Here is a 25,822-nt window from a genome sequence, read left to right as displayed (position 1 = left end):
TTAATCATTGCAACAACCCTTGAAGATGGGTACTATTATTATCCTCATTTTAAAGATGAGAAAACTGAAGCTTGACAAGTGAGACATTTAAGACATAGAATTAATATGGCTTGCTGACTGTTTGGAAGTGAGTTTTGAGGGAGTGAAAACATTCAAAATGATACCCAGCATTCTGGTGTGGCCAACTGATTGCAAGGTTGTTCCATTCACTGAGATAGGATTAGAAGAGGAGGAGGAGCATGTTATGGGAGAGGGAAGAGTAGAAATGTATTAAATCAACTGAGGACTACTGTTAAGTTTTAGGTGCCTGAAAGAGATGCCCAGCTGTCATTAGATATTTCAGTCTGGCTTACAGGAGTCTTGTCTGGGCTTACTACATGTGGGAATCATCAGCATACAGATGACAACCAAAGCAATGGGAGGATTTTGGGGGGTGTGAGGTTGATAAAGGTGACTTTGGAATGTTTTAGATGAGAGAAACTTTGACAATCTTTAAATGCTGATAAAGAGCGAGTAAGCAGGGAGCCATTGACGAGTGAGGAGACAGAAGGGTTCACCAGTGGAGCTAGCCTCTGAGTTGGCAAGAAGGAACAGGGAGGTAAAGCGGCCAGGGGAACTTAGATCAAAAGAAAGTAGTTGTTTATTATTATTATTATTGCAAAAGAATGGGAGAAAGGATTGCTGAGGGGTCCAAGGAGGTTAGAAAATTTCGCGGTGAAAGTAGAGGGAGTTCCTGTCAGATGAATTCTATTTTGTCTGTGAAGTAGCAGACGACGTTACCGGCTGAGGCTAAGGGGGGATATGACGAGGCAAGCTCGGCTTTTCATTTATCCCGCTGACTCAGTGCTGGTGGACTCTTTGTGGCTCTGCATCCTCTCGTTTTCCCGGAGGAACAGCGCTTGACTTTACTTACGACAAAAGTTGTTGACCCAACGTGTGACAGATTCGGCAATACGCCAGTCGGAACTACCACTCCCGGAATGCAGTGCGGCTCCTGGGAAGTGCGGGGGCTGGGAACGCAGCAGTCCCCGCCCCGCCACACGCTCCTATTGGAGGAGCGCTCCCATTCCCAGGAGGCCGCGCGTGGGCGGGGCGCTTTACACGGAAGCCGGCGGCGTCCGGTTCCATCCTCCTCTGGGAGCGGGCAGTAGGCGAACCAGTCTTGACCCGCGCCGCTCCATCCCGAGCCCGCGCACTCTCAGAGGGTATCTAGACAGGTAAATAGAGCGGGGCGAACTTGGCGGAAGGCGGGGAGGCGACGCTGGGGGGAGGGCGGAGGTGTCGACGGGAAGGTGCTGGGGTGGAGCGAGGAGGCAGTAAAAGGGTGATTTGGGCTTCTCTGGTGTCGACAGTTGGAATTGTCGGGCAGGTCTAGTTTTGGCGAAGTGCATTTTATGCCCCTGAGAGGGCCTCGAGTTAGAGTGTCAGAATGCGTCACTTAAGTTGTTGCGTGAGGGGAAAAATATTAACTTTCCGTCTGTTCGCATTCTGCAGGACCTTTCTGTAGCATTTGAATCTCTTGAGATTTTCTGAGTCTTCTGAAAACTCCTCCTTATGCCCTGGTTTCGATGACGTCACTTTCTTCTTCACCTCCTACTTTTGAGCTCCTCGGTGGGTTTCTAACCCTCTGTGTGCCCTTCTTCTACCAGCCAGTGTTAACATTCGTCTTCTTCCTCACTTCGGATAGGAGCTCTATATCTCTGCCCAGTCCTATTTCCTCAGCGTCAGACATGTATGTTGTTGTTGTTGTTATTTTTAGCCAGTATTTAACAAACTGACTGTGTACTAGACTCTTTGGTAAATACTTTATATCTCCCTCTCTTATAACCCCCACAATCAATCAGTTATCAAGTCCTTTAATTACTGTCTTATTAATTGCTGTCAACTACCTGTACCTCCATTGTCCCACGCTTGATCCCAGAGGATACTGTCATGTTTGGGACATTCTTTCCCTTTGAATAGTTGTGGCTGAAAGCAGACTCACTCATACGTTTAACAGATATTTACTGAACAGTTAATTTATGCTAGACACTCTTCTAAGTGCAAGGCATATAGCTGGAAACAAGACATAGGAGATCACTACTCTCAGTAGCTTACATGGTTGTATGTGTGTGTGGGCAAACAGGAATAATCAAGATGATAGTGTATCGTGGTGGTGGTTACTGCAAAACAGAACAGGTGATTGACTTGACAGGGTAGGCTCCTATCCTGAGAAAGTCAGAGGGATTGGGTTGGGTCTCAGAGGGTTATATCAATGTTAGTTCTGTCTTCTTCAAGGTTATTACATCAGAATTGGTGAGTTATCAGTCCTTGGCTTATTTCCTCCTAAGACCCAGACAGAAGAGTTGGGGATTGGATTTCTTTCAGCCCAACCGCTTTATCTTACTTAGGGAGATAGTTTGGTAATCAAAATATTCTTCTTACCAGGCCCTACTAAATGTAAAGTTATCTGTCATTTATAGTGTATTTGAAACCAAAACATGCTCAGTGTTCGTTCCTTTATTCAACACATATTTGAGGGACTGTTATATGATAGGCACTGTACTGGGCATTGGAAACCTAGTGAGGATAAAATGGACACTTTGACACCTTTTCCAAGGAGAAATAATTGTAACAGCATGCTGAGGAAATTCCTAATACATAGGCTGACACCTGCGTTCTTTTTTCTTCATCCAAAGTGAGATAATCACAAAACTTTAAGAAATCTCCTCAATAATTGTGTACATTCTTAGGTTATTCACTCATTACACTTATTGAATTTATTTGTTTATGTCTGTCCTCCCCATTGTGCTATGGCTCCCTTGAGTATAGAGGTCCTTTCTTAGTGGTCTTTATACCTCCAGTGTCTACTACATTGGCTGCCAATAGTAAACCCTCAGAACATATGTGTTGAACTGAAATAGGAAAACTATTTGATCCAATCCAAATTACTTAATTTATAGAAGGGCTTCTTTATATAAAGCCGTTAGATTTATCCCTAAACCTTCTCATTCTCTAAATGTGAATCATTTCATGTCGTCAAGCTAGTTTATTTACCTTCCCTAGCTTGTTCTTACTTCTATGCTGTCTCATATTCTATAGCACCTTCTTAAAATGAATTCTTCTCTCTTTTCTGAGCACCTTCCATGCCACCCCCCCATTTAATTTAATGGCCCAATTTAATAGTATGCCCCATGATACAAAGGTGGAAAAAGTTTAATTTCCCTTGTGTATTTCCTATTAAACATTCTGCTAATGAACTGTTGCAAGGATTTACATAATACATCCCCTTTCAGTAATATAAATAATGATACAAAATGCTTTCTTTTTAATTTTGCATTGACTATTACTATGTGATATGTGACGAGTTAATTCTTCCACTTCTTTTTTCTATTTGAACAGTTGTACAACCTTTATTCATACAACACATTATGATTTTATTTGGTTTCCACTTGATACAAACACATCTTTGAGTATTATTTTCTCCTTAGCCTGAGATAATTTATGTGTTAGTTATTCTGCCACACTGTCATTTTCAGAATGTCAGATAAAAGTCTCAATTCTTAAAAGTTTTTTTCCGTGTAGATTTCTTTCAATTGTAAATCGTTACTGCAAAGATAAATTTTGTCTTTATAACTGATTTAAAAATCACAATAGGAATACAAGAGTGCTTGAGTCATGATTGTTATTATGATTTTAGGATGTGTCAATCTAAGAGCATCCAGACATGCTTCCAAGACATTAAAAATTAGCACTGTCATTTTAGGGAATTTCTTGGCACCTATGCCTTCATAATGCAAATACAGCACTGAATTGTGTATCATTGCTCATTTATAAGTTATACATGATATTCCAGAATATTCATATACATTTTTTAATGTTATCAAAATTAAAATACAGAATTAAAAATTTCTTAAAACACAGGGGCTTGAGTGTGAGAACACTGACTTGACCATTTTCCCTACTTCATTCCCTGAAACTGTCTTCAACCTCCACTTGATGATGCCTCCACTGAGGAGGAGCGTTTGCATCGTTGCTGTGCTATTTTGTTAGCAGTTTCTTTTAATACAGGGAATCCCTTACTTACAAATGGATATATTCCAAAAGTTCCTTTGTAAGATTATTGTTTGAAACTGGATACATTTTCCTCTATAAATAATGCTATTCATGACATTTTGGTTGTTAGGCCAACCAGTAGCATCTTACTTAACCTTTAATTTAATGGACCTAAAAAGACCTTTACTACAATTTATAATAATTCCTCTATAAAAACTACATCCAGAATTCTCACTTGGATTCCCTCATAGCATATCTTTTTTTTGAATCACAACAACTGGAACAAAAATGTCCTTTCCTTAAAACCTTTCTAGGGAGTAGAAACAGGCCTTTCTAACTCCAAGCTGTTGGAGGTTGCCCTTTTGGCCCATCACTTGAAGGACATGCCTCTAATATGAGTAAGGAAAGAGATAGGATAGAGGTTTTGGAGAGGAGGGGGAGGCAGGTTGGGGTGATGTGAATATGTGGAATATGTGGAGAGGGGAGGGTAGGAGTGATTTGGGAGGAACAGTGTTTCTAAGATGAGGGTTTGTTATGTCCTCAAGAAAGATATGTTGAATCCTGACCCCTGGTGCCTATAAGTGTGATGCTATTTAGAAATAGGGTCTTTGCAGATGTAATTAAGATGTAAGTTAAAGTGAAGTCATGCTGGAGTAGGTGTCCTTATAAGGAGAAGAGACACAGAGAATACCAAATGAAGATATGAACACAAATGGAGAATACCATGTGACATGGAGGCAGAGATTGAAGTGCTGTAGCTGCAAGCCAAGGAATGCCAAGGGTTGCTAGCAAACCACCAGAAGTAGGAAGAGACAAGGAAGCATTCTCCCCTGCAGATTTCAGAGGGAGCATGGCTCTGCCAACATCTTGATTTCGGGCTTCTGGCCTCCAGTACTATGAGACAATAAATTTCTGTTGTTTTAAGCCTTGCAGCTTTTGGTACTTTGTCACAGAAAACTCACGTAGGATTCTTAGCAGGTATGAAGTAGAACTGGGATGTTGGCTCTGGGACCAAGCAAGGAGTGAATAAGAGAACAGGGAGGAGCAGTGTTGAGACAGGGCTTTCCTTTACATCAGTTATCTTTTTTTTTTCTTCTCTTCTCTCTGGCTTATCTTTTCATTCTTTTTCTTCTTGAATATTATATTTATATAGCACTTTATGGTTTATTAGACATTCACATACTGTTAATAATTAGCAGAGTCAGGTTTTCTGACTTCTAATGTAGTGTTCTTTCTGCCACAGTTGTTTTTATTATCCTAATACTCATTAATACATTACAGATTCTATTGCAAGAGAGTTATGGTGGGGGCAGGTGAGACTTGATTATAAGTGGGATTTTTAACAGTATAGGAGAGAATAAGAAATTCCTGTTAGTGACATCTGAGAGGAATGCAAAGTTTCTGTTGCTATGTACCTGATATTTAACAGTCAGAAATTTTTAAATAGGGGACTGCTTTCATTGAACAAAACCCTGCTTCCCTATAACTTATATCCATTGTTCCTAGTTATATTGCGAATAATGTACTCCCTTTTCCAGGTGACTATACTTTATATAAACTTGAAGACTCCTGTCATGATCCTTCTAAGTCTTCTCTTTTTCATATTAAATATTTCTAATTCCTCTAGCTATTCTTCAAATGATACAATCTCCAGATCTCTACCCATACTATTGCCCTTCTGTCCAGTCTTGAAATACTCTACTGAGAATTGAACTCAGTATTCCACATATGTTCTAATCAGCACAGAGTATAATGGCGATAGTACTTAAAGAGATCAAGGTACCCTGTTTCTTTATGTAATTTAAGATTATGTAAGCATTTTAAGCAATTACTTTATGTCAGTTCATGATGAACTTATGGTCCAATAAGACACTAGATCTTTTCGTATTGTTGCCAAACTCAGTTTTCTTCTTGAAGCCGCTAAGGGACTGAGGCTGCTACTTTTTCATCTCTCTGTCTCAGGGACCATATGATTTCTCTTCTCTGTTTCTTTGTGTTTTTGTTCCACTCTACTGCATGTCTCTTTGACCCTAACAATGACCTACTTCATTATAAAATTTCAGTGACTGTTTTACAGTCTTCATACTATGCAGCAGTAAACACAGCTAGGAGCTGACACTTGTTCCTTCTTGAGGCTTTCTTTCCTTTTGGCTTCCAGGCCACCACACTCTTCTGGCTTTCCTCTCACTTTCCTAATTGGTCCTCCTCAGTCTTCTCTGTAGGTCCCTATTCATCTGCCTTTCCTTTGACTGTTTGTTTTGCCTTGAGTTTTGTCTTTGTTTTTCTCTCAACTGTGGTTGTGCCTTTCTTTTTTTTCTGTATGCAGTATGTCTTCAGCAAATAAATCATGTTTAAAATGGCAGGCCTGCATGAACTCATGTGGGGATAAGAGCGCAGAACCAATTTCCATGGAAAGTCAACATTTAGAGGTCAGCTAGAGGAGGACTCCGCAAGAAGACAGAGGAGCCAGACATGTAGGAGTGTTTCAAGAAGGAGGGTTAGTCACCAGTGTTGACTGTTCTTGAGATGTCAAGTAAGGTGAGAATAGAGAAGTGACCACTGAATTTTGCAATAGAGGCTGTTGGTAAGCATGGTTTTGTGGAGTCTTGAGGGCAAAAGCTACATTATAGTAAGTTGAAGAGTTAAAAGGAGGTAGATAAGCAGAGATAGTGTGTAGATGATGATTTTAAGAAATGGAGCAGTACTCAGAGCGTGTTACAGAGTCAGTCAGTCAGTTGAGGCTTTTAGGATCAAGGGATATAATGTATGAGAAAGTGATTTGGAAATTTAACTTGCTAAATGTGTATAGGGAGAAATCCAGAAAGAAGATGACTGAGGACACAATCTTGGGGAATACCCTCATTTAGAGAATGGAATGAAGAAGAGACCCTGAGAGTTCAGCCTAAGAGACAGATGAGCGCTGCTTCTGCTCTGTGTGCTGTCCTTTAGTGCTGCAATTCCAAGAAGGAATCAGGCAATTCCCTGACCTCAAGCACTTGATAGTCTGTTACTATGTTTCACAAAATATGGTTGCGGTAATCACCTGCATCCAGACAGGCTTGTCTTAAATACATTTCCAGAGCCCCACCTCGGGCCTACTGAATCAGAATTTCAAGGGATGATACCAAAAATTTGAATTTTTAACAAGTGACTCTAACTCTGCCACCTAAGATGACTCATTCACACTGCAGTTTGAGAACCACTGGCCTACTGGATGAAACTGAACATGTTGACAAATAACATTAGGTCGAAGAGTTAGTTGAAGAATAGGAAGGCATTTGTTCATCTCTTTTTATAAGTTTATGACATTAGATAAGAGAAACTGGGCTGTTCTGTGGTAAAAAATAGTGCAAATTCATAAACATGAGAAAAATAATCTTAAAGCCATGGTGTATTGTTGAAATGTTTTGTATGAAGGATCTCACCATAATTTATAGAACCATTCCTCTCTTGTGGAAGGTTTTTGTTATTTTCACTTTGTTTCTATTATGGAGAATACCTTTGTAGTAGAGGTAGTATATAGTATAGGGATAAGATTGTGGGTTCTAGAACCATGCTGCCTGGGTTTAAATCCCAACGCATCACTTACCAGCTCTGTAATTTTGCGCAAATTATTTACGTCATCTATAGTTTCCTCATTTCAATATAAGTGTCATAATAGTGTGTATTTCTATTGATGTAATAAAGATTAAATGAGTTAATAATTGTAAAGTGCTTAAAATGGTTCCTGGCACATAGTGAGCACTTAATAAGTATGGACTGTTGTTATTCTTAATAGGTATCTTTGTGAATCTAGACTCTAACTTCTGTTGAACTATTTCCCTAGGATAAATTTTCAGGGTGGGATTTCTGCTTTAAAGAATGAAGACATTTTTGTGTCCATTTGCATCTATCTAGGGTCATTGCTTTTCAAGGAGTGATATCAGTTTGTGCTGTATAATTTGTAAATGCAACCTATCTATCAATGTAATGTATATCTGTGTGTGTATCACATATACATTACATTACATATATGTATGCATATCAGTGTTTAGGTTGTAAGCTTGTACAAGACTGTGCCCTTCTTCTTAAATCTGTTATGTTTGTTATAGCACCTTGGTTAATAATGTCTCCACATAGATGTTGATAAGTGATAGTAAGTTACTTTTGAAGGATCATGTCAAAGAAACATTCTAAGTCTTGTGTGTCTTTTTTCCTTTTGATAGATTGAAGCCATGGCCATTCTTTTTGCTGTTGTTGCCAGGGGAACCACTATCCTTGCCAAACATGCTTGGTGTGGAGGAAACTTCCTGGAGGTGACAGAGCAGATTCTGGCTAAGATACCTTCTGAAAATAACAAACTAACGTACTCACACGGCAAGTGAGTTCTGCTCTGCATGGGTAGAGGGGGAAAAAGTTAATTGTTATTATAGTGAGAATAGTAGAAAACTAGCTTCTTGGTAGGTAATTTGAATAAGCTGACAGAACAGTAACCTTTACTAGCTTAGAGATGTCTGGTTCTATTCATTACAAATTTAACTTGAAATTAGTTTATTCTGTCATTAAAGTGATAATAATATTTTAAAGAAAGATATGGAAGTGTTAGATGTAAAAATGACTGCTATAGAGCTCCAGGATATGTGAAATGATACAAATATGATAAATGATATTACTTTGTTCATTCTTTCAGTAAATATTTACTGAGCACTTGGACTATTGCTTGGTGCTGGAGATAGAACAAGAAATTATACAGTGTTTGCCCTCATAGAGGTGATAGTTTAATGAAGGAGACGGTCAAATCCATAGATAATTATGGTAGAGGGTGGGAGGTAGTGGATAAGGGGATGGCATTCCAGGTAGAAGGAACAGCTGGAAGATAAGTATGAAGGCATGGAATCATAGGACATGTTTAGGGAACTGCAGATGGTTCTCTGACTGGTGCCCAGCATGGTGAAAATAAAGCTAAAGAGATGGGTAGAAGAGAAGTCATGGAGAGCCTCATAGGCCATGTTAAGAGATTGGACTTTACCCTGTGGGCACTGGGAAAGCATTGAAGGTTTTCAGCCGGGATGTGACATGATCAGGTTTTGCTTTAGAAAGATCACTCTGGTGGCTGGTTGGAGAATGGATTGGAGAGGGCATAGATGGGAAATCTTAGTAATCAGATAAAAAGTGCGTCAACCTTTCTCATCAATACTTAGAAAAACTTTTGTTGCTTAGCCCATCCTAATTTCCTTAGTTCTTATCTCAGAAGGAGGTCCTTATTGCCTTCCAGGGCTAACTCCTTGTATAATTTAGGATCTAGTCGTAGCTACTCTAAGAGAGACCCCAAAACACGGTGTTAACTTAAATGAGCCAGCCTAGAGATGAGTACTTCCGAACTGGTGGGATGGCTCTGCCATTTTCAGGTAGTGCCTTCCAACTCTGGCCAAGTCAGCTCCTTCAGTTCTTGTTATCTCCCTGTGCTTGCCCAGTATTTTTAAAGGCAAAGCCCAGATGTGGCCAGGCATTTATTGTTCAGAGGCTTCTGCTTACATTTTACTGTTCACTGTGTAGTTATGTAGGTAACCTAGCTGGAAGGGAGGCCAGGATTTGTCATTTCTAGCTGTGCAGCCCTGTGCTGATGTAAAACTCTGTTACTCTGGAAGAAGTTACAGGATATCAGGAGACAACTTTCAATCTTCAATCTACTCTTCCGGGTCACCCAAATATCTGGGTGTACTCTTCTTCCCATAGAACATGCCTCCTGTCTGCAGGAGGTGGCCCCAAAGACTTATCTGGTCACTGTTTCCAGCTCCAAATCTGGAGAATCTGGTTGATATACTGTCCTCTCCATCAGGCCCAGTGGTGGCTCCTGGGGCCCATTGACTGTAAACTAAAAGAAAGTCGTATGTTCCTCCTGATCCCCCAGCCCAGCCCAATAGACAATGGTGGAATAAGAACAACATCACCACAGTGGAAGTTACAAACTCCCATTTAGAAAAGGGAAGCACGAGAAACACATAGAAGTCACTGCTTCCTAGCAATGCTCAAATAACTACTTCACAGCACTTTCAAAGACTCCCTGTTCTGAGCTGGGAGTGGTTAGTGGTTCTGCTTTATTAGAGGAACTCCCTTATCTTTTCTCTCTGACTCCTGGCTTTGTTCTCTGGGAGTCTTTTTCTGGTGGATTATCCTCTCTGGCCACATCCAAAATGGGTGTTAGAGAGTGTGTGTCATCTTAGGGAACTGTACAGTTGTTGTTCTGCTGCTTACCAGTGTAGTTTAGGGGCCTAGAAGTTGACTTAGGGGTTAAATAATCCCAGCTTCTTGTGAGTATGGCTTTATAGTTTCTTCAAAAGTTTATTAGGCTTACAATCTGTGTGTTTCTAGTCAGTTCCCAGGAAAATGCCCGGAGAAAGCACCCGCAGTCCTGTTAGAGGCAAGACCAGGAAGTAGGATATATACCTTCCACTCCCATTTTATCAGCCAGAACTAAGTCACATAGCCATATCTAACTACAAGGGAAGCTAGACTATGGAATCCAATAAAAATGTTGTTACAGTACAAGAAGGCGATATTATCCATCTGCTGTTCCTCCACCTGCATCCTGATCCAGTCCTGCCCTGTATCCTCTGGAGTGAGGCTCCATCACTGAGTTGTTTTGTTCTTTTAACTTGCTGCCTTGGTTACTTTCCTATAATCATGTTCCATCATCCCAGTCAAAAATATCTTTCACTACTGTATACCAAAAGAAAAAAGTCCGTTTTACTGTATCACAGTTATTTCCCCCCTAAAATCTGATCTTCCTCTTGCTGTTCCTTTCCTCTTTAACAATATCACCAGCCATCTGGTTGGCTAAAACTAAAACTTCAGAATCATATTTGACTTCTTCAACAAATCCTTGCCATTCTCCTACAAGAGGTTTTTCAATCCAGTCCTTCTCCTCTATTGCCACTTGTCATAGTGTTAGTTCAGCCCTTCATTATTTCTCATTTCTAATAGCCTCCTTTTAACTGGTTATTCTCTTTCTAGTTACTCCCTCCTTAAATCTGCATTTCACATTCCTGTGCTTGTACTTTCTTTCTTAAAACCCATTGCTTTTAGAATAAAGCCCAAACTCTGCCTTCACAATTTTGTTCTTTTCTGACCTTTCTATCCTTATCTCTGTAGGACTCCTTGCCATTTCCTGACTTAGCTGTGTTATTTCAAGCTTTGGCATATTTTTTTCATGCTTTTGCTTGCATCTTGTAATGTCCTTCCCCTCGTAGGCCCCCTGGTAAACTTTTGCTCTTTTTACAGGTCCCAAATGAAATACTTTCTTAATCACTACTTCAATCCTTCTAAAAGGGCAATTCTGATCATGTCCCTTCCTTAGGAAGGTACTCCTTGCCCTCAGGGTAAATTTCCTTAACATGACTTGGAAGATTCTTCAAGATCTGCCCCTGCTCCTTTCTCTGGCCTCATCTCACTACTTTAGCCCTCAGTTTTGTTCTCCAGCCATACTTAGCTATTTGCATTTCAATGCTGGGTTCTTTCTCTCTTCCTAACATTTGCAATAGCTATTACCTTTTACTGGAATATGTTTATCTTACTTACTTTTTAAAAATCTGACTTTGTCTCCCTGAGCTTAGATGTGTCCTCTTTAGAAACCCCTGAGCTCCTAGACTGGGCCAGGTGCCCCCCTTTTTGTGTGTCGCCATAGCATTCTGTGTTTATTCATATTGTAGCACTTATCACACTGTATTATAATTGCAATCTTTAGTTTTTGTCTCTGTTCGCTGACTTTAGGCTCCCTGATGACAAGGACCCTACCTTGTTACATTTTGTGGTCTTTGCACCAAGTTACTTCCAAGTGTGGTTTAGGAGAAACAGATTTTCTGGGAAAAATGATGACTTCCATTTTGGACATGTTTTGTTTAAGTTGCTATGGTACGTCCAGTTGGATATGTCTAGTAGTCAGTAGTGTATGCATCCCTGGAGCTCAGGAGATAGGTCAGATCTAGATTTGGAAATCATTATTGTAATTGCAGTAGCTGAAAACAAACATCAACAACAAAACATGAGAGTGGATGCCGCCCTCCAAGGAGTGTGTGTGAGAAAAGCAGGGGATTGCAGATGCTGCAAAACATCAAGAGAGAGAGAAAGAGACTACTACACAAACCTGGCAAGCCTGGTGTCAAGAAATCTAGTGGAGAGAAAACACTTTCCAGAAGAAGAAAGTGGTCAACACTGTCAAATGCCTCAGAGAGAGCCACTGGATATGGCAGTGTGGAAGTCATTGGTACAATTGATGTGAACAGTTTGAGAGAAGTGGAGAAAGATATTTTGCCTGAGTTCCCTTACCTCCTTGTAATTCATATTAACCCTCTATGTAAACATTAATAATATAATTCAACAGGTACTCCTGTCTGTCCACTTGCCCAAGGTAGAAATCTGGGAGACAAAATTAAGTTATCCCTCTGCCTCACTCCAATAGCCAGTAATCAAGTTCTGTTCTCCCATTTCTTGTCTTTTCCTTCTTCTTCATTGCCTGTAGTATTTTAGTTTATTTCCCTCATCATTTCTTACCTGCGGTACTGCTCCTTTCAGTCATTTCTCCACACTCTAGCCAAAGCATTTTTTAATATGGCAAATCTGGTCACACTCTCCCCCGGCTAAAACCCTTTGATGCTTGTTCATTGTTCTTAGGATAATACATAGTGAGGGTTTAAAGTCTTGTATAACCTAGCATTTGCTTGCTTCTCTAGCCTCATCTGTACAGGCAATTTATTTTTTTCCTTACATTCTATACTCTAGTCATGTGAACTAATTTTACTTTCCTAAACCCATTACATGCTTTTTTATCTCCAGGCCCTTATGCTTGTTGGTATCTCACTCTGGAACACTCTTCACTCGCTCTTTGTCTTGCCATCTCTTATTCATTCTTCAGGTCTAAGCTCAGATATCACTTGCTCCAGGATGTCTTTCCTGTTAGCCTTCACCAAACTCTTAGGTGCCTCGTCTGTCTCCAGAACACCATTTACTACTTTTAACTCCTCACCATCTTACTTACCATGCTCCTCTGTAATTCCCGGTACTGTGATCTCTGTGAAGGCAACGATTGATGGTTTTGCTTATTTGTATCCTCAGCACTCAACCCAGTAACTGGCTCAAAGTAGATACTAAACAGATGTTATTTTTGAGTATTTGGTAGAAAAATTGCTTTGAGATCTTAAGAGAGAAGGTAAGGAACACCATATGGCCTGTTGGAGGTTAATCTTAATTCCATGTCCCTCCTAAGATGTCATCTCTTGTTCAGGCCTTAAGAGTCCAATTGTGCTTCTGCAGTTATCATTTTAATGAGTAATGTTCATACCATTGCGCTATGTATCTGGGGTAGAGACTTTCTTTTAATTTCTTAGTTGTTGTTATCAGTTTGACTTGAGAGAAACAGGTATATATGGGAGGGGGAGAGGGAGAATAGACAGTACCTGCAAATAATATAGTCACATTGGTAGCACTAAATTTGCTTATACAAAGATAGATGTGAAAAAGATATTGCTCATAACCACAGTAAGTTTTATATCTTTTATTCTACAGTTATTTGTTTCATTACATCTGCCAAGACAGGATTGTGTATCTTTGTATCACTGATGATGTAAGTAACTTGAAGATGTGTTGCTATTTAACTATGTGTACTATTAATAGAGTCAGTTCTTTATTATCTATATCTATGGTGGGTAAAGGTAATGCAAATATAACTCTCGATAGCTGGAAATTTTTTGTGTGCTTTTCATTTATCATATAGAGCAGCAAATGCCAAGAAAAGTTGATATCTGGATATATGCAAATCAGCTTGGTTTTGATAGAGTTTTAGTGTAACCTCTCGCAACTTCTGCATTTATCCTATTGTTTAGTGAGAATTGGTGTTTATAATTATGACCTGTTGGTATCAGATCCTATCAAAATTTATTTATCTGAACTATTGAATAGATTATTTTATCCCTCTAATTAATAGTGAATTTTTTAATGTATGTGGGCTTTGGGACAACAAAATCACAATACATTATGATCGTATTTGTAAACCTGAATTCACATTGGCAGGTTGTTTTTCAAGTATTTGTAGGTTCTAGACCCAAAATACTCAATAACTTAGCCATGTCATCACGGTCCTTTCTCTCCTCTGCTATCCTTAGTGTCAGCTTCTTCCTAGACACATTCCCCGTATGGTTGCATGGAGCCATGTGCTTATTTATTCATGTCCAGAGAAGAGGGTCTGTGTCTTCTTGAGTTTCTTCTTGTAGGAATAAGGAAACTTTTCCCAGAAGCACACCTTCCCCTCCCCATCCATTCAAAGTGGATTTCCTGTCATGTCTTATTGGCTAGCACTAGAGTTACATATTTATTTCTAAATCAGTCACTGATAAGAGGCATGGAATTGACATGATTGCCATAGCTCAGGGTTGTTAACCTTTATTGTGTTACAGACCCCTTTAACACTCATGGATCCCTCCTGGAATGTTTTTAAATGTATGAAGTAAAACACATGATTATAAATGAAACCAATTATATTAAAATACAGTATTCAAAGTATTTTAAAAGTTGATACAGTAATGTATATGCTTCTTTATGAATTCATTGAATAACAAGATCTAGTAATAGGTCTAATAACTAATAATAATAATTTTGAAGTGGTGATGTGTATAAATGATATTTTGAGATGTCTGTAACTGATGGTAGATGAAAGAAAGATTTCTGTTGGTGACAAAGTCACAGGTACTGTTTAATACTACTCTGGTTTGTTACCTACATTCACAGTTGAAATTTAGGTTGAAGATTAGTGAAAATAACGGTGCAATGTTTTTTCTTTCCAAGTACATTGGCTCCTTGAATTTGGACCATTGACTGCAGTTTGAGAATCCTTGGCTTAGACTAATCATCTTGGGTGAAATGGAGATGAGTGCCAATGACAATGATCATCACAATGACTTTTATCTCTGTTTTCACAGTATTTTCTAAAATTATTTTAAAAATCCAGCTATATCTTAAATGACTGATGTGAAAGAGCTTGGAGTAGATGAGAAATATCACTAGATTTGGGATGATCAGAGTTGAATCTTATATTGCTTGACTTATAATATGACACACACACACTTTTTGACTGGCTGAGACTAGAGAAGAGTTTATCGCTTGATCTTTTCAGCTGTACAACCAGTATTGAAAATCAATTAAAAGTTTATGTCACTAGTGTTATCTTTACATACGAAAGGCTGTGCTATTATGGATTTATTTATTAAGCGTCTTCTTGTGCTGGGCCTTGTAATAGACCCTGTGAATGGTATGGAGGAAGTAAAACCTGATTCTTCCTCTCAAGAAGCTAACCTAGGTATTGTTATATTCACTTGGCAGTAATCAAACATATTTGGATTGGACTCTCAGCTCTTTCATTTACTAGTTGTTTGACCTTTGGCAAGTTAATTACCTTTTTGGAGCCTTTGTTTCCTTATCTGTAAAGTGAGGTCAGTGCTAGTTCCTCCTCACAGAATCATTGCTCAGTAAATTTTAGCTGTTCTTATGGTTGTTCTTAATCATCCATATCATCTTTGTTTATTTCCTAAAGTGGACTCTGTGTTGGTCTCTTTTCAGGACTTTGAACGTTCCCGAGCCTTTAATTTTCTGAATGAAATAAAGAAGAGGTTCCAGACTACCTATGGTTCAAGAGCACAGACAGCACTCCCCTACGCCATGAATAGTGAGTTCTCAAGTGTCTTGGCTGCACAGCTGGTAAGATCTTTCACAGGATATATAGTATTTTGATTCTTCTTTATTACCTTAAAGCACCATGAATATAGGGAAACCTGACCTGCAATCTGTTTTTCTGGTTGTTATTATTTGCCAACATAATAAAACTTCCTGATAAAGAAAATTTAAAGGGGCCATATTAGGATGGAAAGCCAATAATCAGTAATATTCTCTATTAGTAGTGGTCAGAATATCTCAGGGTTGGGGAAAGACATTAAAGATCGTTTACTTCAACTGCCCGTCTAACGCATAAATCCACTCAGTATGCCAAATGGCCTCTTAACCTTTACATTAACCTTCTACCCTCCCATGAGGTGAATTTAACTTTTGAACAGCTTAAATTAGTCATATGAAAGTCTGTTCATCTGTATGAATACCTAATTGTCAGCTCAGTGAAGTTATACATATGTGTATACTTGTGAAATACCACCCTTTTCAAGATAGAAAACATTTTCATGACCCTGAAAGTTCCCTCATGTCCTTTGCTGTCAGTCCCCTGCCCCACGCTCTGCCCCAGGCAACCAGTGCTGTATTTTCTGTTACTATAAATTAGTTTTTTGTCTTGTCTAGAATTTCCTATAAATGGAACCATACATTATGTACTCTTTTGTGTCTTGCTTGTTTTTCTCAGTGTAAGGCTTTTGCTGTTCATCCATGCTGGGTAAATTAGTCGTTTCCTTTTTTTGCCAAGTAGTATTGTATGTATGTACCACAACTTGTTTATCCATTCACCTGTCGTGGGATATTTGACTTGCTTCTAGTTTTCAGTTATCATGAATAAAGCTGTTATGAACATCCATGTACGAGTCTTTGTGCGGACATATGTTTTTATTTCTTTTTGGTAAATACCTAGGAATGGAATTGCTGAATCATAGGGCAAGTGTTGTTTAATTTTATAAGAAATTATCAAACTTTTTTCCAAAGTTGTTGTACCATTTACATGCCTACCAGCAGTTCCAGTGTTTCTGCATCCTTGTCAACACTTGTTATGGTCTATCTTTTTAATTTTAGTCATCCTAGTGGGGTGTAGTGATATCTCATTGTGGTTTTAATTTGAATTTCCCTGATGACTAATGTGTTGAGAACTTTAAAAATGCTTACCTTTTGGGGCTGGCCTGGTGGCGCAGCAGTTAAGTGCACACGTTCTGCTTCTCGGTGGCCTGGGGTTCGCCTGTTCGGATCCCAGGTGTGGACATGGCACCACTTGGTGAAAGCCATGCTGCGGTAGGTGTCCCACGTATAAAACAGAGGAAGATGGGCATGGATGTTAGCTCAGGGCCACTCTTCCTCAGCAAAAAGAGGAGGATTGGCAGTAGTTAGCTCAGGGCTAATCTTCCTCAAAAAAAAAAAAAAATAAAGATGCTTACCTTTTATCCAAGGAACTATTTGACTGCAAAGATGTAAGTTCTATCTATGATAGTGTTGTGAATGAGGAAAAAAACACTTATTGTAATTGAATACTTTTCACTTCTCCTATAAGTGTTCTTTTTAATATTCTTTTTGAATATTACACTTCTAAATATGCATTCCTCGGGGAATGAAGTTTTTGTAAATAGCTATAAATCTTTATTATTCATTCAGTTGGTCTGTTTTATACTTTCTACTAGGAAACATTCATATATGTGCAACTGTGTAAAACATCACCAACAAAAAATATACCAATGCACACAGTCAAAAGTAAATAGGGTCAACTGGCAGCAGAACTTTCAACGTAGCTAGTTTGTCATTAGCTCCAGATCTATGTGTGACCCTCTGAATCTGTGCTGGGATCCTTGTCTACAAATGGAGATAATATTGATAATAGCATCTTCATTATAGAATTTTGGGGTGGATTAAATAACACCCCTTATTTGAAGTATTTAGCACAGTGAAGTGACTGGAATATTGTTTATTAAGGACTCCATAATTGTTAACTTTGGTCAATAATTTCAAAATATATACTGTCATCAGTGTCTTAGATTTCTATCCTATAAGAAGCCAATGAAAATAGGACACATACTCTGATCCCAACAGATACAAGAACTGATGATCAGAAGCCTGGCCAGCCTCTACCTCATCATGCCCAAGAAGTGGGGAACAGTTTAGGGTGCCCTTTCCCTCTCCTGTTCCCCCTGCCCCAACTGCAGTCTTCTTTTCTCCTTTCTTCCTTGTCTGAGCACAGATTATATAACCCCCTACTTCTGCCCTAAGAGTCTCAGATGTATATTTGCTATGTTATAATGCATTTAGCTTTATTTTATTTAAAATAAGGTGATATTTTTATACTATAATACTTATATTTCATATGGTAGCATTTTTTATGCTGCCTATATTTTTTCCTAGGTCTGGTAACAATTTTTGAATGAAGTGACATGACATGTATCTTTTGTATCGAGACATAATTTTATAGCATTCCTTAATGTCATTCTTCTTCTTTTTGTTTTCCTATTGTAAATAATGTCTGGGTACAATAAGTTAAATCTTATTTTCTTATAGAAGCATCATTCCGAGAATAAGGGCCTAGACAAAGTGATGGAGACTCAAGCCCAAGTGGATGAACTGAAAGGAATCATGGTCAGAAACATAGGTATGTTTTATGGCATAGTCCTCATGTATGCAGGCAATGATAGTAGATTACTTGATTGGGGTCAAATTATTCTAGAGAGGCTGAAACAGCACTTCCTTATTGTTACTATTGAAAGCTAATTGTCAGCTGAGATGGAGATTACTTATGATACTGTCTACTGTGTTAATGGTTTCTTCTTAGTACTTATGACTGTTGTTCATTCTGAATTTGTTAGTTTGCTTAGCAAGACTAATTTCTGAGACCCTTACAACAGTTCAGCAATTTAAAATAATTTAATCAGTTTTGGCTGAAGATACCCAGATGGCTGATATTATCAGTAGATACTTAAAGTATAACTATTTGACCTCCTTAGAAAGTTTGTAGCTCTTGATTGAGAGAAAGAAAGAATTGGACCAAAAAACTGACTGTTGTATTCTTCAAAAGAAAACTAGGATGTAAATTCCATCAGTCTATGTTTTGCCAGGAACCTATTTAGCACATCAAAATAACCCAGAGAAATGCATCAGGTTTATTTGTTAATTGATTATGCAATGCTATTTAGATTTAGGATGGTGCTGGTTTTTTAGAAGCGCTAGTTCTCACAATCTAGTCCCTGGGCCAACGGCAGCCGCATTCCCTGGGAATCTGTTAGAAATGCACACTTTTGGGCCCCACCCCAGACTTAGTGAATCAGAAAATCAGGGTGTGCGGCCCAGTAGTCTGTTTTTGCAGGCCCTCCAGGTGATTCCAATGCATACTCAAGTTTGAAAACCACTCTTAAATATATCTTCTAAGGGGAATACCTCACAGACACTATCTGTGTATAGTGAATATCCACTATCTGTGTATACATAGTTATAGTTTATATTCAGTTTTGTGGAGACAGTATGATATAGTGATCAAGATTTGGAGTCATATATGCCTGAGTTTGAGTGCTGATTTCACTTCCTACCTGCTTTTAGCCCTCAATCAATCCTCTAACGTCTCTGAGCTTTATTTCCTAATCTGCAAAAAGGAGCTAATAGAACCTAAGGTGACCAGGATGAAAGAGGTAATGTATGTAAAGCACTTTATACAGTGCCTGGCACTTGGTAAGAGCTGAGTGATTGTTAACTATTGTTAATCTACTTTCTGCTCATACAGTGTTTCATTGAGTTGTATCATAGGTTACCAATCGTGTCCTTATTTTGGACACTGGTTCTTTAGAGCACTGTTACTCAGAGTGCTGCTTTACAAACAGATAAGGAGCTTGCTCCAGAATGTAAGTCAATGCTGTGTTTCCTTCACTGAAAATGTCTTGCTACGAAAAGGTCAATCGAACTGAACAATGTGCTTAGAGACTTAGGTGAACCAGTAGCAAACACTCTTAGGTGGCACTGATTTAGAGATTTGTGTTAGAATAACAGTACTGTTATAAATGTTTTTATGCCTATTATATTTTGCGTATTTTCTTGAGATTAATTCCCAGGAATGGGATTAATAATCAAAAGGCAGAAACACTTTTGCAGTTCTTTATATGTATATCTGTTGTCTATTTGAAGTGATTTCCTTTCATTGATTTTAGTTTTAATTATATGTCTTAGATATATGTATTTATTTTGCCTGAAAGTAGAAGCATCCAACTGCTACAGTATTATTTACTGCAGATGCATAGAGTTCCCAGAAAATGAACTGTTTTAGTCAACTCCTTTTAAATGACTTACTTATCTTTCGAATTACAGAAACAGCAAATTAAAAATGTAGCAAAAACATTTCTGAGCATCTCCCTTTGATTTTTTAACAGCTTTATTGAGATATAATTCACATATCATACAATTCACCCATTTAAAGTATACAATCCAGTGGTTTTTACTGTATTCACAGAGTTGTGCAACCATCACCACAATCAATTTTAGAACATTTTCATCACTCCAAAAAGAAATGCTGTGTCCATTTACAGTCGTTCCTCTTTTCCCCTCAACCTCCACACCTAAGCAACAATTAATCTCCTTTCTGTCTCTATAGATTTGCCTATTCTGGACATTTCATATAAATGGAATCATATAATATATGGCCTTTTGTATCCTGGCTTCTTTCACTTAGTGTAGTGATTTTGAGGTTCATCGACGTCATAGCATGTATCAGTACTTCATTCCTTGTTATGGCTGAGATACATTTTATTTATCTATTCGTCAGCTAATGGACATTTTGGTGGTTTCTACTTTTTGGTTATTATGAATAATGCCTCTGTGAACATTTGTGTACGAGTTTTTGTGTGAGCCTATGTTTTCAGTTCTCTTGAGTGTATACCCAGGAGTAGAATTGCTGGGTCACATGGGAACTCTATGTTTAACATTTTGAGTAAGGCCAAACTTTCCTAAGGTGGCTGCACCATTGTATATTCCCAAAAGCAATGTATGAAGATTCCAGTTTCTTCATATCATCACCAAAATTTATTATGTGTCTTTTACTATATGCCAATCTTGTATGTGTGAAATGGTATCTTATTGTAGATTTGATTTGCATTTTCCTGATGACTAATGATGTTGAACATCTTTTCCTGTGCTTATTGGCCATTTGTGCATCTTTGGAGAAATGTCTATGCAAAATCCATTGTTATTTTTTAAGTGGGTTGTCTTTTTATTGTTGAGCTGTAAGAGTTCTTTGTATATTCTCGATACTAGACCCTTATCAGATATATAATTTGCAAATATTTTCTTGTATTCTATGGATTTTCTTTTCACTCTTTTGATAGTGATCTTTGAAGCAGAAAAGTTTTTAATTTTAATGAAATCCAATAATTTTTTTCTTTTGTTGCTTGTCCTTTGGATGTCATATTTAAGAAACCATTGCCTAACCCAGGGTCACGAAGATTTACTCCTGTGTTTTCTTCTAAGAGTTTTATAGTTTTAGCTCTTACATTTAGGTCTATGATCTATTTTGAGTTATTGTTTGCATATAAGGTAAGGAAGGGGTCCAACTTAATTCTCTCAAATGTATATATCCAGTTGTCCCGGCACCATTTGTTGAAAAGACTTTTCTTTTCCCATTGAATAGTCTTAGCACCCTTATCCAAAATCAATTATCCATAGATATATGGGTTTATTATTTCTGGATTCTCAGTTCTGTGCCATTTATCTGTATATCTCACCTTATGCCAGTACCACACTGTCATAATTATTGTAGATTTGTAGTAAGTTTTAAAATCAGGAAGTATGAGTTTTCAAACTTTGTTCTTCTTTTTCAAGATTGTTTTGGCCATTCTCGGTGCCTTTTCTTTCCATAAGAATTTTTGGATGACCTTTCAGTTTCTGCAAAAAAGGTAGTTAAAATTTTGATAAGGATTGTGTCGAATCTGTAGATGAAGTTGGGGAGTATTGCCAGTTTAACAATATTAAACTTCTGACCCATGAACATGAGATGTCTTTCCATTTCTTTATGTCTTTAATTTTTTTCAACAATGTTTTGCGGTTTTCAGTGTACAAGTCTTACATGACAAAGACTCTCTGCTTGACCAAACATTAGACAGGCCTGTCTGAGCCCTCTATTAGACTAGGCCTCATCTTGGGCTCTGTTCTTGGCCTGCCTCAGCCAGTCTTAGCCAAGAATTCTGGTAAGTCAATCCCCTACCCTTGATATCTCATCACCCTTGATAGCTGATCAAGTTCCTCATCCCCTACCTTTGATGTAAAAGTCATTGGTGCCTTTAGGGAGGTCCTTTTAGGCCAGTTTAGCAAGAATCCCCTACCTTTGATTTTTCCTCTTAGTAATTTTCCATCCACTGACTACCCCTTCACTCTGCTTGTTGGCTATAAATCCCCACTTGTTTTTTCTTTTTTTAGAGATATGATTTACGTATAACATTGTGTGAGTTTAAGGTGTACAGCATGTTGATTTGAATCATTTATATATTGCAGTATGCTTACCACCTTAGCTTTAGCTAACACCTCTACCACATCACATAAATTATCATTTCTTTTTTTCTGGTGAGAACATTTAAGAGTGAGTCTCTTAAGAAATTTCGCAGTATATAATACAGTATTATTAACTATAACCAGTGTGCTATGCACTAGAGTTCCAGAACTTATTCTTCTTTTAGTTGCAAGTTTGTACCCTTTAACATCTCCCCAATTCCTCCACCCCCTAGCCGCTGGTAACCTCTATTCTACTCTGTTTCTATAAGTTCGGTCTTTTTAGATTCCAAATATAAGTAATATCATACAATATTTATCTTTCTATGACTTATTTCATTTAGCCTAGTGCCCTCAAGATCCATCCATGTGTTACAAATGGCAGGATTTCCTTCATTCTCATGGCTCAGTAATATTCCATTGTATATATATACCACATCTTTATCCATTCACCCATTGATAGACACTTATGTTGTTTCTATTTTTTGGCTGTTGTGAATAATACTGCAGTGAACATGGGAGTTCAGATATCTTTTCAGTATCCTGTTTTCATATCCTTTGCATATATACTGAGAAGTGGAATTTGTGGATCATATAGTAATTGTATTTTTAATTTTTTGAGGAACCTCTATACTGTTTTCCATAGTAGCTGAACCAATTTACATTCCCACCAACAGTGCATAAGGGTTCCCTTTTCTCTACTTGGTCACCAATACTGGTTATCTCTTGTCTTCTTGATTATAGCCATTCTAACAGGTGTGAGGTTGATATCTCATTGTCATTTTAATTTACATGTCCCTAATGGTTAGTGATGTTGAGCATCTTTTCATGTACCTGTTGGCCATTTGTATCTCTTCTTTGGAAAAATGTCTATTCATTTACTCTGCCCATGTTTAATCAGATTATTTGATTTTTTGTTATTGAGTTGTATGAATTCTTTATATAGTTTGTATATTAACCCCTTATCCAATACATGGTTTGTAAATATTTTCTCCCTTTCTGTAGGTTGCCTTTTCATTTTGTTGATTGTTTCCTTTGCTGTGCAGAAGCTTTTTAGTTTTATGTAGTCCTGCTTGTTGATTTTTGCTTTTCTTGCTTGTTCTTTTGGTGTCATATGCTAAAAATCATTGCAAAGACCAATGTCAAGGACCTTCTTCCCTATGTTTTCTTCTAGGAGTTTTAGGTTTCAGGTCTTACATTTAATTCTTTAATCCATTTTGAGTCCGTTTTTTTGAGTGGTGTATGTAGGGATCCAACTTTAATTTTCTTTGTGTGGTTATCCAGTTTTCCCAACACAATTTGTTGAAGAGGCTATCCTTTCCCCATTGAGTGTTGTTGGCTCCCTTGTCAACTCTTAGTTGACCATATATACAGGGGTTTATTTCTTGGCTCTCTGTTCTGTTCCATTTGTCCATGTGTCTATTTTTATGCCAGTACCATACTGTTTTAATTACTACAGTTTTGTAGTATAGTTTGAAAGCAGGAAGTGTGATGCCTCTGGCTTTGTTGTTTTTTCTCAGGATTGCTTTGGCTCTTTGGGGTCTTTTGTGGTTCTATACAAATTTTAGGATTGTTTTTTCCATTTCTGTGAAAAATGCCATTGGAATTTTGATAGAGATTGCATTGAATCTATAGATGGCTTTGGATAGTATGGACATTTTTAACAATATTAAGTCTTCTGATCCATGAACATGGGATATATTTCCATTTGTTTGTGTCTTCTTCAGTTTCTTTCATCAAGTCTTGTAGTTTTATTGCATAGATCTTTCACTTCCTTGGTTAAATTTATTCCTAAGCATTTTTTATTTTTTATAGTATTGTGATTGGGATAGTTTTCTGTATTAGTTTTTTGGGCGTTTTGTTGTTAGTATATAGAAATGCAGTGACTTCTGTATGTTGATTTTATATCCTGCGAGTTTACTGAATTCATTGATTAGTTCAAGTTTTTTGGTTGAGTCTTTAGGATTTTCTATATGTAATATATTATCTGCAAATAATGACAGTTTTACTTGTTCTTTTCCAGTTTGGATGTCTTTTGTTTCTTTGTCTTGCCTGATTGCTGTAGCTAGGACTTCTAGTACTATATGAATAATAGTGGTGAAAATAGGGACCCTTGTCTTGTTCCTGATCTTAGAGGAAAAGCTTTCAACCTTTCGCCATTGAATATGCTAGCTATTATGGCCTTTATTATGTTGAAGTAAGTTCCTTCTATACTCAATTTGTTGAGGATTTGTATCATGAAATGATTTCATATTTTGTCAAATGTTTTTTTCTGAATCTATTGAGATGATCGTAAATTTTTATCTTTCATTCTGTTAATGTAGTGTATCACATGTATTGATTTGTGTATGTTGAACCATCCTTGCATCCCAGGGGTAAATCCCACTTGGTCTTGGTGTATGATCATTTAATGTGTTGTTGAATTCAATTTGCTAACATTTTGAGTTTTTTTGTATCTTTATTCATCAGGGATATTGGTCTGTAGTTTTCTATTCTCATGGTGTCCTTATCTGGCTTTGGTATCAGGGTAATGCTGGCCTCATAAAATGAGTTTGGAAGTATTTCCTTCTCTTGAGTATTTTGGAAGAGTTTGAGAAGGATTGACATTAATTTTTCTGTCAATGGTAGAATTCACCAATGAAGCCATCTGGTCCTGGGCTTTTCTGTGTTGGGAGGTTTTTGATTACTGATTAAATCTCCTTACTTGTTGTTGGAGCATTCAGAGCTTCTATTTCTTCTTGATTCAGTCTTGGTAGGTTGTATGTTTCTAGGAATATACTCATTTCTTGTAAGTTATCCAATGTTGGTATATAATTATGAATAATAGCCTCTTAGGATACTATGCATTTCTGTAGTATCAGTTGTAATGTCTCCTCTTTCATTTCTGATTTCATTTATTTGAGTCTTCTCTCGTTTTTTAAAACTTAGTCTAGCTAAAGGTTTAACGATTTTGTTTATCTTTTAAAAAAACCAACTCAGTTTTGTTGATCTTTTCTATTGTTTTTCTGATCTCTATTTCATTTATTTCCATTCTGATCTTTGTTATTTTTTTCCTTTTGCTAACTTTGGGCTTAGTTTGTTGTTGTTTTTCTAGTTCCTTGAGGTATAAAGTTAGGCTGTTTATTTGAGATCTTTTTATTTTCTTCATATATGCATTTATCTCTATAAACTTCCCCCTCAGAACTGCTTTTGCAGCAGTCTATAGGTTTCAGTGTGTTGTGTTTCCATTTTCATTTGTTTCTACATATTTTTTTTTATTTCCCTTTTAATTTCTTCTTTGACCCATTTGTTGTTCAGGAGTGTGTTGTTTAGTTTCCACATACTTGTATATTTTCCAGCTTTCATCTTGTTGATTTCTAGTTTCATACCATTGTGGTCAGAAAAGATACTTGGTGTGATTTCCCTCTTCTTAAGTTTGTTAAGACTCGTTGTTTTGTTTTGTGTCCTATTGTGTACTGTATCCTGGAGAATGTTCCATGTGTACTTGAGAAGAATGTGTATTCTGCTGTTGTTGGATGGAATGTTCTGGATATGTCTGTTAGATCCACTTGGTTTAATGTATGGTTCAAGTACAATGTTTGTTTATTGATTTTCTGTCTGGATGATCTCT

General features: G+C 37.6%; 1 protein-coding gene across 1 annotated transcript in view; it reads left to right on the top strand.

The window, feature by feature from the left end:
- The first annotated feature begins 1,113 nt into the window (after window positions 1–1,113).
- Window positions 1,114–25,822, top strand: part of VAMP7 (vesicle associated membrane protein 7) — a 42,506-nt gene continuing 17,797 nt past the window's right edge. Inside the window, exons 1-5 of the mRNA XM_046673634.1 lie at window positions 1,114–1,217; window positions 8,241–8,395; window positions 13,576–13,633; window positions 15,622–15,759; window positions 18,253–18,343. Coding sequence (XP_046529590.1) covers window positions 8,250–8,395; window positions 13,576–13,633; window positions 15,622–15,759; window positions 18,253–18,343 — 433 coding nt within the window. The 5' untranslated portion in view covers window positions 1,114–1,217; window positions 8,241–8,249. The remainder of the gene's footprint in view (window positions 1,218–8,240; window positions 8,396–13,575; window positions 13,634–15,621; window positions 15,760–18,252; window positions 18,344–25,822) is intronic.

Source organism: Equus quagga, chromosome 10 (genome assembly GCF_021613505.1).
Source record: "Equus quagga isolate Etosha38 chromosome 10, UCLA_HA_Equagga_1.0, whole genome shotgun sequence".
In the NCBI taxonomy this organism is placed as follows: domain Eukaryota; kingdom Metazoa; phylum Chordata; class Mammalia; order Perissodactyla; family Equidae; genus Equus; species Equus quagga.
Note: the sequence above shows the minus strand (reverse complement) of the source record. Positions and strands in the feature narration are given on the sequence as shown.